At 41.2% G+C, this 12832-nt stretch overlaps 1 protein-coding gene across 2 annotated transcripts in view; it reads left to right on the top strand.

Annotated features, from left to right (window-relative positions):
* Positions 1–3353: 3353 nt before the first annotated feature.
* Positions 3354–12832, top strand: part of LOC125459704 (11-beta-hydroxysteroid dehydrogenase type 2-like) — a 50845-nt gene continuing 41366 nt past the window's right edge. The window contains exons 1-2 of one of the 2 annotated variants that reach the window (XM_048546443.1): positions 3362–3731; positions 7364–7576. In XM_048546443.1, the coding sequence (XP_048402400.1) occupies positions 3380–3731; positions 7364–7576 (565 nt within the window). In that variant the 5' untranslated portion in view covers positions 3362–3379. Of the gene's footprint in view, positions 3732–7363; positions 7577–12832 lie in introns of both variants that reach the window. The other variant, XM_059651630.1, reaches the window with a different exon arrangement.

Genomic DNA, 12832 nt, shown 5'->3' on the forward strand with positions numbered 1-12832 from the left:
AATTGTGCGGTTTTAACTGTGGTAATGTTAGAATTGTAAATTTGTCATTATTTTATATTTTTTAGTTAGTTTTAGTTTGAAGCAGAGAGCTGAAATTTGGACTATAAGGAGCAGCTTTTCTGAAAAATTAACTGTTATTTGTTCATGTGGCCTGAAAGTTAATTAGAAACATAGAAGATAAGAGGAGGCCATTTGGCCTGTTGAGCCTGCTCCGCCATTCATCATGGTCATGGTTGATCATCCAACTCAATATCCTAATCCTGCTTTCTCCCCATAACCTTTGATCCTATTTGTCCCAAGTGCTATATCTAGCCACTACTTGAATATATTAAATGTTTTGGCATCAACTACTTCCTGTGGTAATGAATTTCACAGGCTCACCACTCTTTGAATGAAGAAATGTCTCCTCATCTTCACATCTCCATCCTAAATGGTCTCCCCTGAATTCTCATAGTGACCCCTGGTTCTGGACACACCCACCATTGGGGACATCCTCCCTGCATCTACCCTGTCTAGTCCTGTTAGAATTTTATAAGTCTCTATGAGATTCTTCCCTCATTCGTCTGAGCTCCAGTGAAAACAATCCTAACCTAGTCAATCTCTCCTCATGTCAGTCCCGCCATCCTGGAATCAGCCTGGCAAACCTTTGCTGCACTTCCTCAAGAGCAAGAGCATCCTTCCTCAGAAAAGAGACCAAAACTGCACACAATATTCTTGGTGTGGTCTCACCAAGGCCCTGTACAGCTGCAACAAAACAACTCTGCTCGTGTACTTGAAACTTATCACAACGAAGGCCAACATATCATTTGCCTTTTTATGGCCTGCTGCATTTGCCTGCTTACCTTACAAGAACACCCAGTCTCACTGCACACTCCCCTCTCCGAATTTACAGCTATTCAGGTTGTTTCTTTCATTTTACGTTGTTTCTTATTTTAAAAAGTGCTCTATAGGTGCTTTGATTCTGGAGATGCATTATGCTCGAGCAGATAGAAGATACTGAAAGTTAATTGAGACCTTATGGCAAGACAGTCAGTTTGTCAGGGAGATGCCAGAGTTTGAATTGACTTCCAGGCTACATTTGCGGCAGAAGGATTGTGCCTGTAAAAGCTACAGAACAGAGGTTTGATTGTTCCCTAATTGTCCTCTCATCATCAATGTGTTGAATAGCCAAGAGTAGAATAGAATTTCAGTTATAAGAATTAAAAAGATATTCCTTGGAGCCAGCTGGAAGATATTTGCACGCATCAATATCAGCAAGATAAAATCCTATGTGCTGGTGATGGTACAGATTGTGGATTCTGCTTTTCTTTCCTTTTTACTTATACATATCATAATTAAATTGTTTAGAATCTTGATGAGACCATATCTGGAGTACTATATATGTGCAGTTTTGCTTCCCTTAGCTAAGGATGGATATACTTACCATAAAGTGGGTGCCAACAAAAGTTGACTGGATCTATGAGGAAAGATTGACGAGACTGGGCCTTTGTTAAAGGGTTGGGTAGGGTAGATGAAGTATACAACGATGGTCACAATTTGAGAACTGTGGCAAGCCATTTAGGATTGAGATGAGGAAGAAGCTGTTCACTCGGACAGTAGTAAATGTTTGGAATCTTTAAGAATGCTTAAGACAGCAATTGATAAATTTCTAGATACTAATGATATCAAGTGATATGGAGCCAATGTAGGAAAATGGTATTGAAATAGCTGATTGCCATGATACAGAATGGCAAAGCAGGCCTACTCCTGCTCTTGTGCTTTTATTTGGACATGCTGAAACTCACATAGTGTCGAGAATGAAAAGCTGCAATAGCAGATCTTTCCTACTGCAATGGCTGACAATCTTTCTTAATTATTTGAAACAATCCCCAGAAACCCTGACTTTGGCTCTTGCTGCTTGTTGTGTTTTTATTTGTCATGTGATGTGGGCATTGCTGGATTATCAAGCATTCATTAACCATAGTTGCCCTCGAAAATGTGGTGGTGAGCCACCTTCTTGAATTGTTATAATCAAGAGTGTTACGTACATGACAGTGCTATTAGGAAGGGAGTTCAAGGATATTGACCCAATGACAATGAAGGAATAGTGTACATTTTTTTCAAAAATATACTTTATTCATAAAAAAGCTGTGTATTTGTCACAGATGCCTTTCACTTCTGTACATTAGCATATCATGTAAACAAACAAATATTTGAGTTTGACTCAATCCCAAAAAAACCAACGGCATCTCTTACAGAATGGACTCCCAATTAATTTCAGCAGGAAGGCATCAGACAGTGTCCTTCCCTTTGCACTTTGGCAGCAGCAGGCCCAAGCTTTAGTGTATCCCCCAGCACATAGTTCTGGACCTTGGAATGTGCCAGTCTGCAATGCTTGGTTGAGATCAACTCTTGTTCTGGAAGACAACGGAGTAATTCCAAGTCAATATAGTGTGTGATTTAGTGAGGAACTTTCAGACAGTGATGTTCCCATGCATCGACCATGCTTTTATAGTTGTGGTTGAAAGTATTTCTCCAGGGTTTCAGCATAAGCCTTCCTGTAATCACCTACCTTTGCCCCCCACATTGTGAGGATGAATACATAGCATTGCCCCCACATTCAGTTGGTCAATTGGATTGCAAAAAGTCTCTTCAAACTGAATGATTCCTGACTGTCAATTAAACAGCCATTCTTTCCATCTTCAATATTTTTAACTAATTAACTAAAGCATTCAAAGAAAAATCAATCATCAGTTTTGTTTTACCTGTGATCTCTCTCCTGCATTTGCCTGCACCAATGCCCTGAAGATTATCTTAAATATGTGGACTCTCAGGCAGGTTGGCAACTCTACCTGTTTCCCTCCTGCTTATTCATCAGGCTGCCAATTTGACCAGCTGGAAGATGGAAAATGGATCAAACCATGAAACTGACACCCTGTCAAATAATTGTCGGTTCATGGCTAGCCCTCCCACTTTCCCTGTAAATTATCAGAACTTCTATTTCTAAAGATTCTTTTAAATTTACTTATTTTCGAGGACAGGCTGGGTTATTGGGTTCTGCAGATCCAGCCTTCGGTCTTATACAATTGTATACCTTAGTTAATGACGGACTGAAGCCAAATTCACATTTTGTTCTGTGAGATTATAACAATTCATAAATGTCTTGCAGACTTGCATTAATTTCTCAAGTACCTCTATTCCCCCAACAATTGTGGCTGGTGAATGCTCTGCCAGATATGATTGCACAAGTACATGTTTATCAACAAAAAGCGACTGTTTAATGAAAGGACACTTTCTCAGAGGTCATTTTGAAGAATATTGTTTCACAGAACACTGTCACATGGATAGCTGATTGTTATCTGTCAGAGTAAACTCACAGAGGGGGTCTGGTTGGTTGAGAATGTTTGCCATCGCACTTTTGTTTCATTTCAATCTGAATGCACAAGCGCAGGACCTTTCCGTTTCAGTCGAAATGGAGGGAAGCAGCTCATCAGCACTGGGCCTGTATGTGTTTTTCACTGTGGTGCTCGGGACAGCAGTTGCCATCCACTTTCGGAAATCTGAAGCGCGTTTAAATTTGAGCCCCTCCAGCAGTGTCTTTTTGTTGCTGTTGGTAGCTGCGTCCCTCTGTTCTATTTACTTACCGCAGTACGTGGGGTTCGTGCTTTTCAATGTATGCTGCTTTCTGGTTTATCGATCGCTCTGCTCCAACGGAATACTCTCTCCGAAAGGGAAAACTGTTCTGATCACTGGTAAGCGTTGACAGAATTGCTCCCAGTCACATGAAATTTAACAGCATTTGTAAAACCTGCAAGACTGGAATGAAATGAGTTACTCTTGGCTAGAGCGGCCAGGAGTTTGGTTGGCCGGCTCATCTCGGTGCAGGGATCATTTCATGTATTTGGTTTGTTTGGATAGAGTCAAACTCCAATGTATGTTTGTTTTCTTGCTGCGCTACTGTACAGAACCGAAACTGCGTTTGTGACTATGTGTGTATATACACATATAGAGATCTTTTATGAATTAAGAATAAAGTATATTTTTGAAAATAGACAATCATTTTGTAACATTATTGCTATGTAGACTCGTATGTAATTTTCAGAAAATGATAAACTACAATCTGCATTGAGAACAAAATGTAGTAAAGTCACGGGAGTACTCCCAGACCATAGGGCTCACTCTGATTAGAGTGAGACAACTGGTGGTGGTTCAGTGAACCACACCTCAGGCTAGGGGAGACGTTGAGAAGGAGAGTCCTTCATCATAACCGCAGCCGGTGTGGAAATGCCACGCTGTTGAAACATTATTCTGCATCACAAACCACCCGTCTAGCTAACTGATCCCCAAAAAGAAGACTGGGCTATATTTAAATTCTTTTTTTTAATTCATAGGATATGGGCATCACTGGGCAGGTCAGCATTTATTGTCTGTCCCTAATTGCCCTGAAAGCAATGATGAGTCCCCCACTTTGCTGTGGGTCTGCAGTTACACAGGGTCCAGACAGTTTCCCTTCCCTGAAGTTTATTGTTGAACCAGATAGGTTTTTCAGACAATCAGCAACTGCTTTAATTTCAGATTTTCTTTTAATTGAAATCAAATTCCACCATCTGCCATTGGCAGGATTCAAACTCAGATCCCTAGAATTTGCCCTGGATCTCTGGATTAAGGACTTAACAACATAACGTCATCTTCCCCTTTGTCTGTTAAACTGAATAGTAACATGCATTCATCCACTTATTTATTAACATGTTAGAATCATGCAATCCCCACAGTGCAGAAAGAGGCCATTTGGCCATCAAGTCTGCACCAACCCTCTGAAGGGCATCCAACCCCCTATAATCCTGCATTTCCCATTACTAAACCACCTAGCCTACACATCTCTGGACAACAATTTAACCCAGCCACTCCGCCTAACCTGCACATCTTTGGACTGTGGGAGGAAACAGCAGCACCCAGTGGAAACCTGTACCAACAGAGGGAGAACATGCAAACTCCACAGAGACAGTCTCAAGGCTGGTATTGCACTCACGCCCCTAGTACTGTCAGGCAGCAGCACTAACCACCATGCTACCCAACTCTAAACATTGGGAAGATCAAAGGTATTATCTTCTAGACCATTTGCAACTGTTTTGTTTTATTTGACATTGAGATGTGCTAGTGACTATGTACTCATTTACCAAGAATAGTCATTTCCTCTTAGCCCTTGTATGTTAGGATTTATTGATATTAGAAAGATAATCAAATGTTTTCACAGAGATAGTAGGAACTTCAGATGCCAGAGAATTTGAATTAACAAGATGTGGAGCTGGATGAACACAGCAGGCCAAGCAGCAAAACTGCTACTCTGATGCTGGTTGGCCTGCTGTGTTCATCCAGCTCTACATATTGTTATCTCAAATGTTTGCACAAATGCATTAAGGAGTGCCATAAAGCAAATGATACAAGTACAAAGAAGGAAAGTCCAAAAAGAGAGAGAATTCTAAGCTTATGGGTTAGGCAGCCGAAGATAAGCCATTAAAGTTGGAGCAGTTAATTGCAGGAATAATGAAGTGGCCAGTATTGAATGGGTAAAGTGATCATGAAGTTTTATTTTAACTTTTATTTTTCTCATGATCATGATGAACATGATTAGCCATGATCATAATGAATGATGGTGCTGGCTCAAAGGGCCGAATGGCCTACACCTGCACCTATTGTCTATTGTTATGGAACACTGCTACCACTGGCACTGCCAGCTTTTGTTGTCCAACTCTAATTGCCCTCAAACTGAATGACCATGTCAGAGGGCAGTTGAGAGATAAAAGATCTGATTCACTCATAGGAGAGAGTGGGTTAAGACGGCAGATTTCATTCCCTAGAGGACAGTAAAGCCTGTAGTGCTGACCAGCATTATGAAGGTGAGAAAGGTAAAGCCATAAAGAGATTTCCCCATGAGGAAACAAACTTTAAAGTTAAGGGACTATTACTAGGTGCTGATATATGTCAGTGATTGAAGAGATGATAATGAACAGGACTTGCTGTGAGTTAGATCATGTGCAACAGAGTTTTGGAGAAGCTTTATTACCAAAGTTTTGGAGTTAAATACTCATGCATTGTTCAAAGTCTATTTCCCCATTTTTAATCAACTCTCTACTTAGTAACGACCAATAGTCTGACTATCCTACATTTCCTTTGGTTGTTTTCATGCAAAGAGCCTTTGTGATCACGGTCAGAATTCATTCTTAAAGCCAACACAATTAAATAGCTTTACAGAAATGTTGTTATTTCGGAACCATGGTGTTAGAAGGCAGTGAGAAAACACAAGGGCTTTCTTTGAGTGTTTCAATGTCCTTTATTTGGTCCACAATAAACAGAGTTTTAGGCCAGTTTTTAGTTTCATTGTTAAACTTCCTATTGCCAAAGAGGCAATGCTGAATGACTTGGTCCCATTTTCCACTTTTAATTCAAACTTGAACTATATTAATACTAAATAAAAGTTGTAACGCTGATTTATTTCAATGTTGTATTAAAACACAATTTTTTTTAAAAATCCCAAACAATCCAAATTACCAGCATTATAGATACATGTACTGTAATAAAAATAGAAAATGTAAATGTTTATACACTTTCATTCTTAAAACATGCCCAAATTTATAAAGTAACAAGTAACTTCATGGCTTCAGAATTGCCAGGAGCACAACACATCACAACACATCAATATAAGGTATCACAGTGCACCAAAGTGCAGCAGTTAACAAGTGTCGTAAGTGAATCTGAGATGTGCCATGGCCCAGCAGCATCTCAGGAGCACAAAAGCTGACGTTTCGGGCCTAGACCCTTCATCAGAGAGCTCTCTGATGAAGGGTCTAGGCCGGAAACATCAGCTTTTGTGCTCCTGAGATGCCGCTGGGCCTGCTGTGTTCATCCAGCCTCACATTTTATTATCATGGATTCTCCAGCATCTGCAGTTCCTATTATCACTGTGCCATGATGTGGTTCAGCTCGTAACTCAGAGGAGCTGGAACTACCAGGTAACCTCCCTGAATTTCAATTTGGGATTTGGCACCATGCAGCATTGATAAAGTAGCAACCTTTGTAACTGAGGTGAGATTAGGTAGTAATAAGATGTTAATGTATGCAAATAGCCCATTGCTGCCTACTAGCAATATTCTTATCCAATTGTTGAAGCCCTAGTGGAAAATTGATTTTTTATTCCTGACATTGAGAATCTAACTTTTCCATTATCCTCCTATTTTCCCAACTGTCTCATTCATTACCACATATATTCAGACCCTGGGAAAATTCCACCCATTGTTTTTACTTGAAGACAATAATTACATCATTATGTTTTGGTATCCCCAATTCAGTTACAGCCCTTTAGAAGCTTGTTTTTCTCTATATTTAGGTTGTGACTCAGGCTTTGGTCACACTTTGGCCAAGCGACTCCATTCTCTTGGTTTCCGTGTGTTTGCATTGGTGCTTCAAGAAGAGAGCGATGGTGCTCAAGAACTCAAGTCGATTTGTTCTGACCGACTCACCGTCATTGAAATGGATGTAACAAATCATGCAGTGATCCAAGAAGTCCAAAAAGAAGTTGCAAAACAATTGAATGGCAGGGGTATGTAAACGATACTCTAGTGAGATTTACTGAATTACTTTCAATTCACAATGATGAAGTTGTTTCCAAAATTCAGAATGCTGTATTTGGCTGTTGCCAACCTGAATCTGCAGCCCTGAAGAATGCAGTGATTATTGTCCGTGACAGATATTTTATAAAAAGTTCAGTGATTTTGATGAAAGTAATTTTAAAGTGCACAAGGAAGCCAGATGTCATCACTAATTGCTAAGCATCAAAATTGTAAAATTGATTGTATTCTGATGCCAAGAATGAATGCTTTGATGAGAGAATCTTTACCAATCAGACCTACTGAGTTTTCAGGACAATTTAATGATATAGCCTCCAGGGTGTGCTAATTGATTAAAGTCAGAGACTTGTACAATATTGTACAGCTAATGAGCAAAACTAAATGATAATTTTCATGTGAATCTGACTAACCACTATGTGTCTGAAAGAATTCATAAGTAATGTTTGTCATTGTCCAGTAGGGGAACATCACAGAGTGGGAAGAAATTAGACGCTTCCAAAAAGATCATTTATTCACAGTCAACAAAAGTAAACACAAACAAAATGAATAGAGGTTTCAGATTGCCCCACAATGCCCAAAGACAGTTTTACATTCCATGATTTCCTGCTAGCACCAGCTCTCATTTACTGGAAGGGGGTATCAGTCAGCTCCTGTCTAACTTGTAGCAACCGATGCTGACGCCTCTGGACTTGCTGTTAGGCCTGTTTCTTTTATTCACATGGGATGTGGACGACAAGGCTAGGCCAGCATTTATTACCCATTCCTAATTGCCCAGAGGGCAGTTAAGAGTCAACCACATTGTGGACCTGGAGTCACATGTAGGTCAGACCAGACAAGGGTGGCAGCTTCCTTCCCTAGAGGACATCAGTGAACCAGATGGATTTTTTGCTGACAGTTGACAAAGATTCATGGTTATCATGAGATTCTTAATTCCAGATTTTTTTTATTGAATTCAAACTCCACCATCTGTCATCTTGAGATTCAGACTCAGGTTCCCAGGACATTATTTGGTTTCTGGATTAACAGTCCAATGATAATACCATGAGGCTATTGCTCTCCTTTATTCTTGTTGCCTTCTTGAACCACTATAGTCCTTTGTAAACCATGTACTGTAGGTAGATCCACTGTGCCAGTAAGGAAGAATTTCAGGATTTTGATCCAGTGACACTGAAGGAATGGCATTATACTTCCAAGTCAGGATGGTGAGTGGCTTGGAGGGGAACTTGCAGGTGCTGGCATTCCTACGTATCTGCTGCCCTTGTCCTTCTAGATGGAAGTGGTCGTGCGATTTGGAAGATGCTGTCTAAGGATCTTTGCTGAATTTCTGCAGTCCAACTTGTAAATGTCACACGCTACTACTACTGAGCATTGGGACTTGACCAGTTCGAACAATATTGTTGCTACTGAGCCACTGTTGCTGGTAGCCATTAGAAACCCCACCCAGAGTACATTCAACACCCTTGACAATGTCAATGCTTCTTCCAAGTGTAGTTCAATACTAGTTCATCAGCTGACAGATCAGCTGGTAATCAGCAGGAGTTTTCCTTGCCTATGTTTGAACTGATGCCATGAGACTTCATGGTTTCTGGAGTCAATGTTGAGGATTCCTACGGTAACTCCCATCTGACTGTATACCATTCTGCTCCCACCTCTGCTGGGGGTGTCCTGTCGATGGGCTAGAAGATAGCCAGGGATGGTGATGTTGGTGTCTGGGACATTTTCTGTTCGGTATGGTTCTGTGAGTATGCCTATGTCAATGACAGCTTTCCCAATATTGGCACTAGCTCCCAGATGTTCGTTAGGAGGACTTTGCAGGGTCAGCAGTTTCGTTTTTGCCTTTGTTGTTTTGGGTGCCTAGGTTGATGCCAGGTGATCCTTGCATTTTCATTCCTTGTTCCTTTCTAAGGTTTGATACAACTAACTGGCTTGCACAACCATTTCAGAGGACACTGTTGTTCTGGAGCCACATGTAGACCAGACCGGGTAAAGATGATAGTTTCCTTCCCTAAAGGACATTAGTAAACCAGACAGCTTCATCAACAATAATTTCATGGTCAACATTTAGACTCTTAATTGCTAATTTTCACTGATTTCAAAATTCAACCATCTGCCACAGCACGATTTGAGCCTAGGGGTCTCTGAATTAATATTCTAGCAATAGTACTACTAGGTTTTCACTTCCCCTAAGGGACTTGCTCCCCCTTATTCCCCCAGTCTTCATGTTCTTAGCATGACAGCCACAGTGACCAACATATACCCAACCACTGGGTATGTCAGTCTTACTGGCAATGATCCATGTTGGTAAATTTAGGGAGAAAACAGGCTTGTAAATCTGAGAAGTGATAGCATAACCTAGAGATGAAGCTGCACACACTTCTTCAATCAGTGGGACCTGCAGCACTCTGATAACGAGGACAAAATTCATTCATCTTCAGTATGGGCACTAATTTGGTGAAAGTGTTGTGCTTGCTGAATCCACCAAAACATAGTATCAAAAAGCGGTGCCTGCTGCCCTACAACCCTTAATGCATTCAGTGCAGTCCATCATAATACTTATAAGGCAGGTGATAGGGTGACTATCTGTGGTTCCGACATCGTCCTTGCAAGTTCCACAAGTTATAGTTCATATTCAGCTAGTGTTAACTTCATTTTTAAGTCACTGATGCTGACTTCTCCATCATTAAGATACTGTTGCTCAATTTGCAAAGTTCAACAGCTGATGCAAATTTCCTTTGAATCATAGATGCATTCACTCTGTACACATTGCACATGGACAATGAAATGATTGCAAATTAAATGTAGCTACATTTTGCAAGTGCATACTTCATGTATTTGCCCCTTTGATGTCCCAGCATCCAGCAGTTGTGGAGACCGTGCTTTTGCCCATCAAATTGACACTGAGTATTGTCCCAGGCATTTTTCTGTTGCAGTTAGTGATAAGTGAGTGGTAAGTGATTGCAGGGAGCACTGGACACTAACAGCATCGGGCTTTGCCTGGTTGCCGGGTTTCCTTTATATCTCACGCTATCCTGACAACCCATTTCCACCCACCCTACCCCCACCCAATTCACTGCATTGAATGTTACCTCCAGCTTTCCTCATTGCATCCCGAGCGGCAACATTACACCTTATTGATGCCTATCGTGCTCCTGTATTCTACTCCTGTAGAGCTCATGATTGTCCATGCCAGTAATACCCCCATGTCTCCCCAGCCTACCATGCCCTCTGATGCTGTACCACACTCGTCATCTCGACACTGCTTTCATTCCCCAGCCTTGATTGCCACACCCACTTTTGGCAATGAGCCGCCCTTGCATCCTCCTTCCCCCACCTCTCCTAGGACTGTATTCACCACAGGCATCTGATCTACTTCACTGAACTGCCTTTGGCATGAATGATAAGACCTCTACTCACTCTCTTTGCAGCTGCCTGACTGATGATACACGATTCCCATGACTGTATATGTGGCCCTACAAAACTGACCTGGTGATATTGGAATCCCCTACAAACAATGACCCTGTACCTCTTTGACTAGATCAGGTTCTACCCTACCATGTACTTTTCGTCATGGGCCGTTTGGTTGAATGAACTTGCAGTGTGTTTGCCGCACAAGCAGCTGCTGGATTGACGTTTTGGCATGCTGTACAGCAAGGTAACCCTCGCCCCACAATTGACAGGTTCGGACCGACAGAAAGCCTGTGTATGTGTCAGCATAAAACAGTGCATCAGTAGGGCAGTACTTTGAAGCCCCAACCTGTTAACTGGCCTTACAAGGCAAGGCAGGGCAGCGATGCCGTGGACATACAAGTAGGCAATACATAAGTGAGCTTTTAGTGAGCATGCAAACAGCTCTGAGATGCAGCCTGGTCCAGTCCATGAGCTGAATGCAAAATGCCCTTGCAGCAACCTTGTAGTGTTAATTACAGTTACGCCTTGAAATGCAGGTTCCAAATTTGTATGCTTCCTGCAAGTGGATTGGATCAGCGACATGAGGATCCTCAGGGGTTGATGGTAACCAGATGGTAGTGTCCATGGGTGAGGGTGCATGGAGCTTGTGTCTGTGGAGTGTGCCCTCAGATGCTGCTGTGTGGCGACCAACATGGTGGCTGGTCACGGACAGTGGTGAACTGGTGTCGCCAAGTACCCACATTGACTTCCAGGTTAAGAATTCTCAACGTCTAGGTTGCTCATAGTGGATGGAAAGATCGAAAGCTACATATTAATGAGATGACACCTGCAGTTAATAAGGTTGTTAACAAGCAGTTATCCAACTTCATAGGCAATTCACTTCTGCTTGGTTAGAATATCAACTTGTTACCCAGAACTTCGTTAAAAGATGCAACAAGTAGTTCTCACCCCAAGATAGGTCTATCTAGAGTTCTCATGTGATTGTACAATTTTTGTCATCAGAGCCCATGTTGGTTAAGCCCCTATCAGATTCCACCCTATATCCCTTACTTATTAACGGGAATCAAGGAGAACTAGAAGCTTCTAACTGCTTTTGAAGAATAAGAGTATCTTCAAATTTATGTGCTGCCTTTAGCTAATAATCATTAGCATTTAACATTGCCTTGAGAATTTTGAGGAAAACCACATTTTGAGAATTGTGCTTGTAAACCACTATTAAGATGTTTCTTGAATGCTTACATGACACTCTGTGATTTGCAAGGTTGCTGAAACATATAATTTCAGCCATTCTTTCCTGTGAGACAATGAGGGTATATGTTATATTTACTTTGATAAAAGCATTGCTGCTGAATTCAGAGATGAGTGAACTTCCAATAATCACAGTTAATCTGTGGTTGATATTGTAGCTCATAAAAGTTGTATTGGTCAATCTTAATAGGACTGGGTCTCATTGCCAAGTTACCAACATTATTGCAGGACTCAGGAGGGTTGTTGCACAATGCACAAATGATTAATATTTTTCTGACAGCAACCTCCAGGACCAGCTGTTTGGCAGTATCATTCTCCAAATGTAATAAAATTTGGAAGTAATTCGAACTAAAAAAAGACACTTAGCCACTGGGTCACTAATAATAAATCCAAACCAGATATCCTCTCTCTGGCTGACTGAGATTTGGATTTCAGTTTTTGGAAATGTTCTTGAAATTTTATTACACTTTCTCAGCAAGTATAAAAACAAAGTCATCATGTGAACCTTTAACCTAAACTGCAATGCTATTTCAACAGTGTTTTTCATGATGACAGAGTTCACAAGTCACGCC

The sequence above is a fragment of the Stegostoma tigrinum genome, chromosome 16 (assembly GCF_030684315.1).
Source record: "Stegostoma tigrinum isolate sSteTig4 chromosome 16, sSteTig4.hap1, whole genome shotgun sequence".
Classification (NCBI taxonomy): Eukaryota; Metazoa; Chordata; class Chondrichthyes; order Orectolobiformes; family Stegostomatidae; genus Stegostoma; species Stegostoma tigrinum.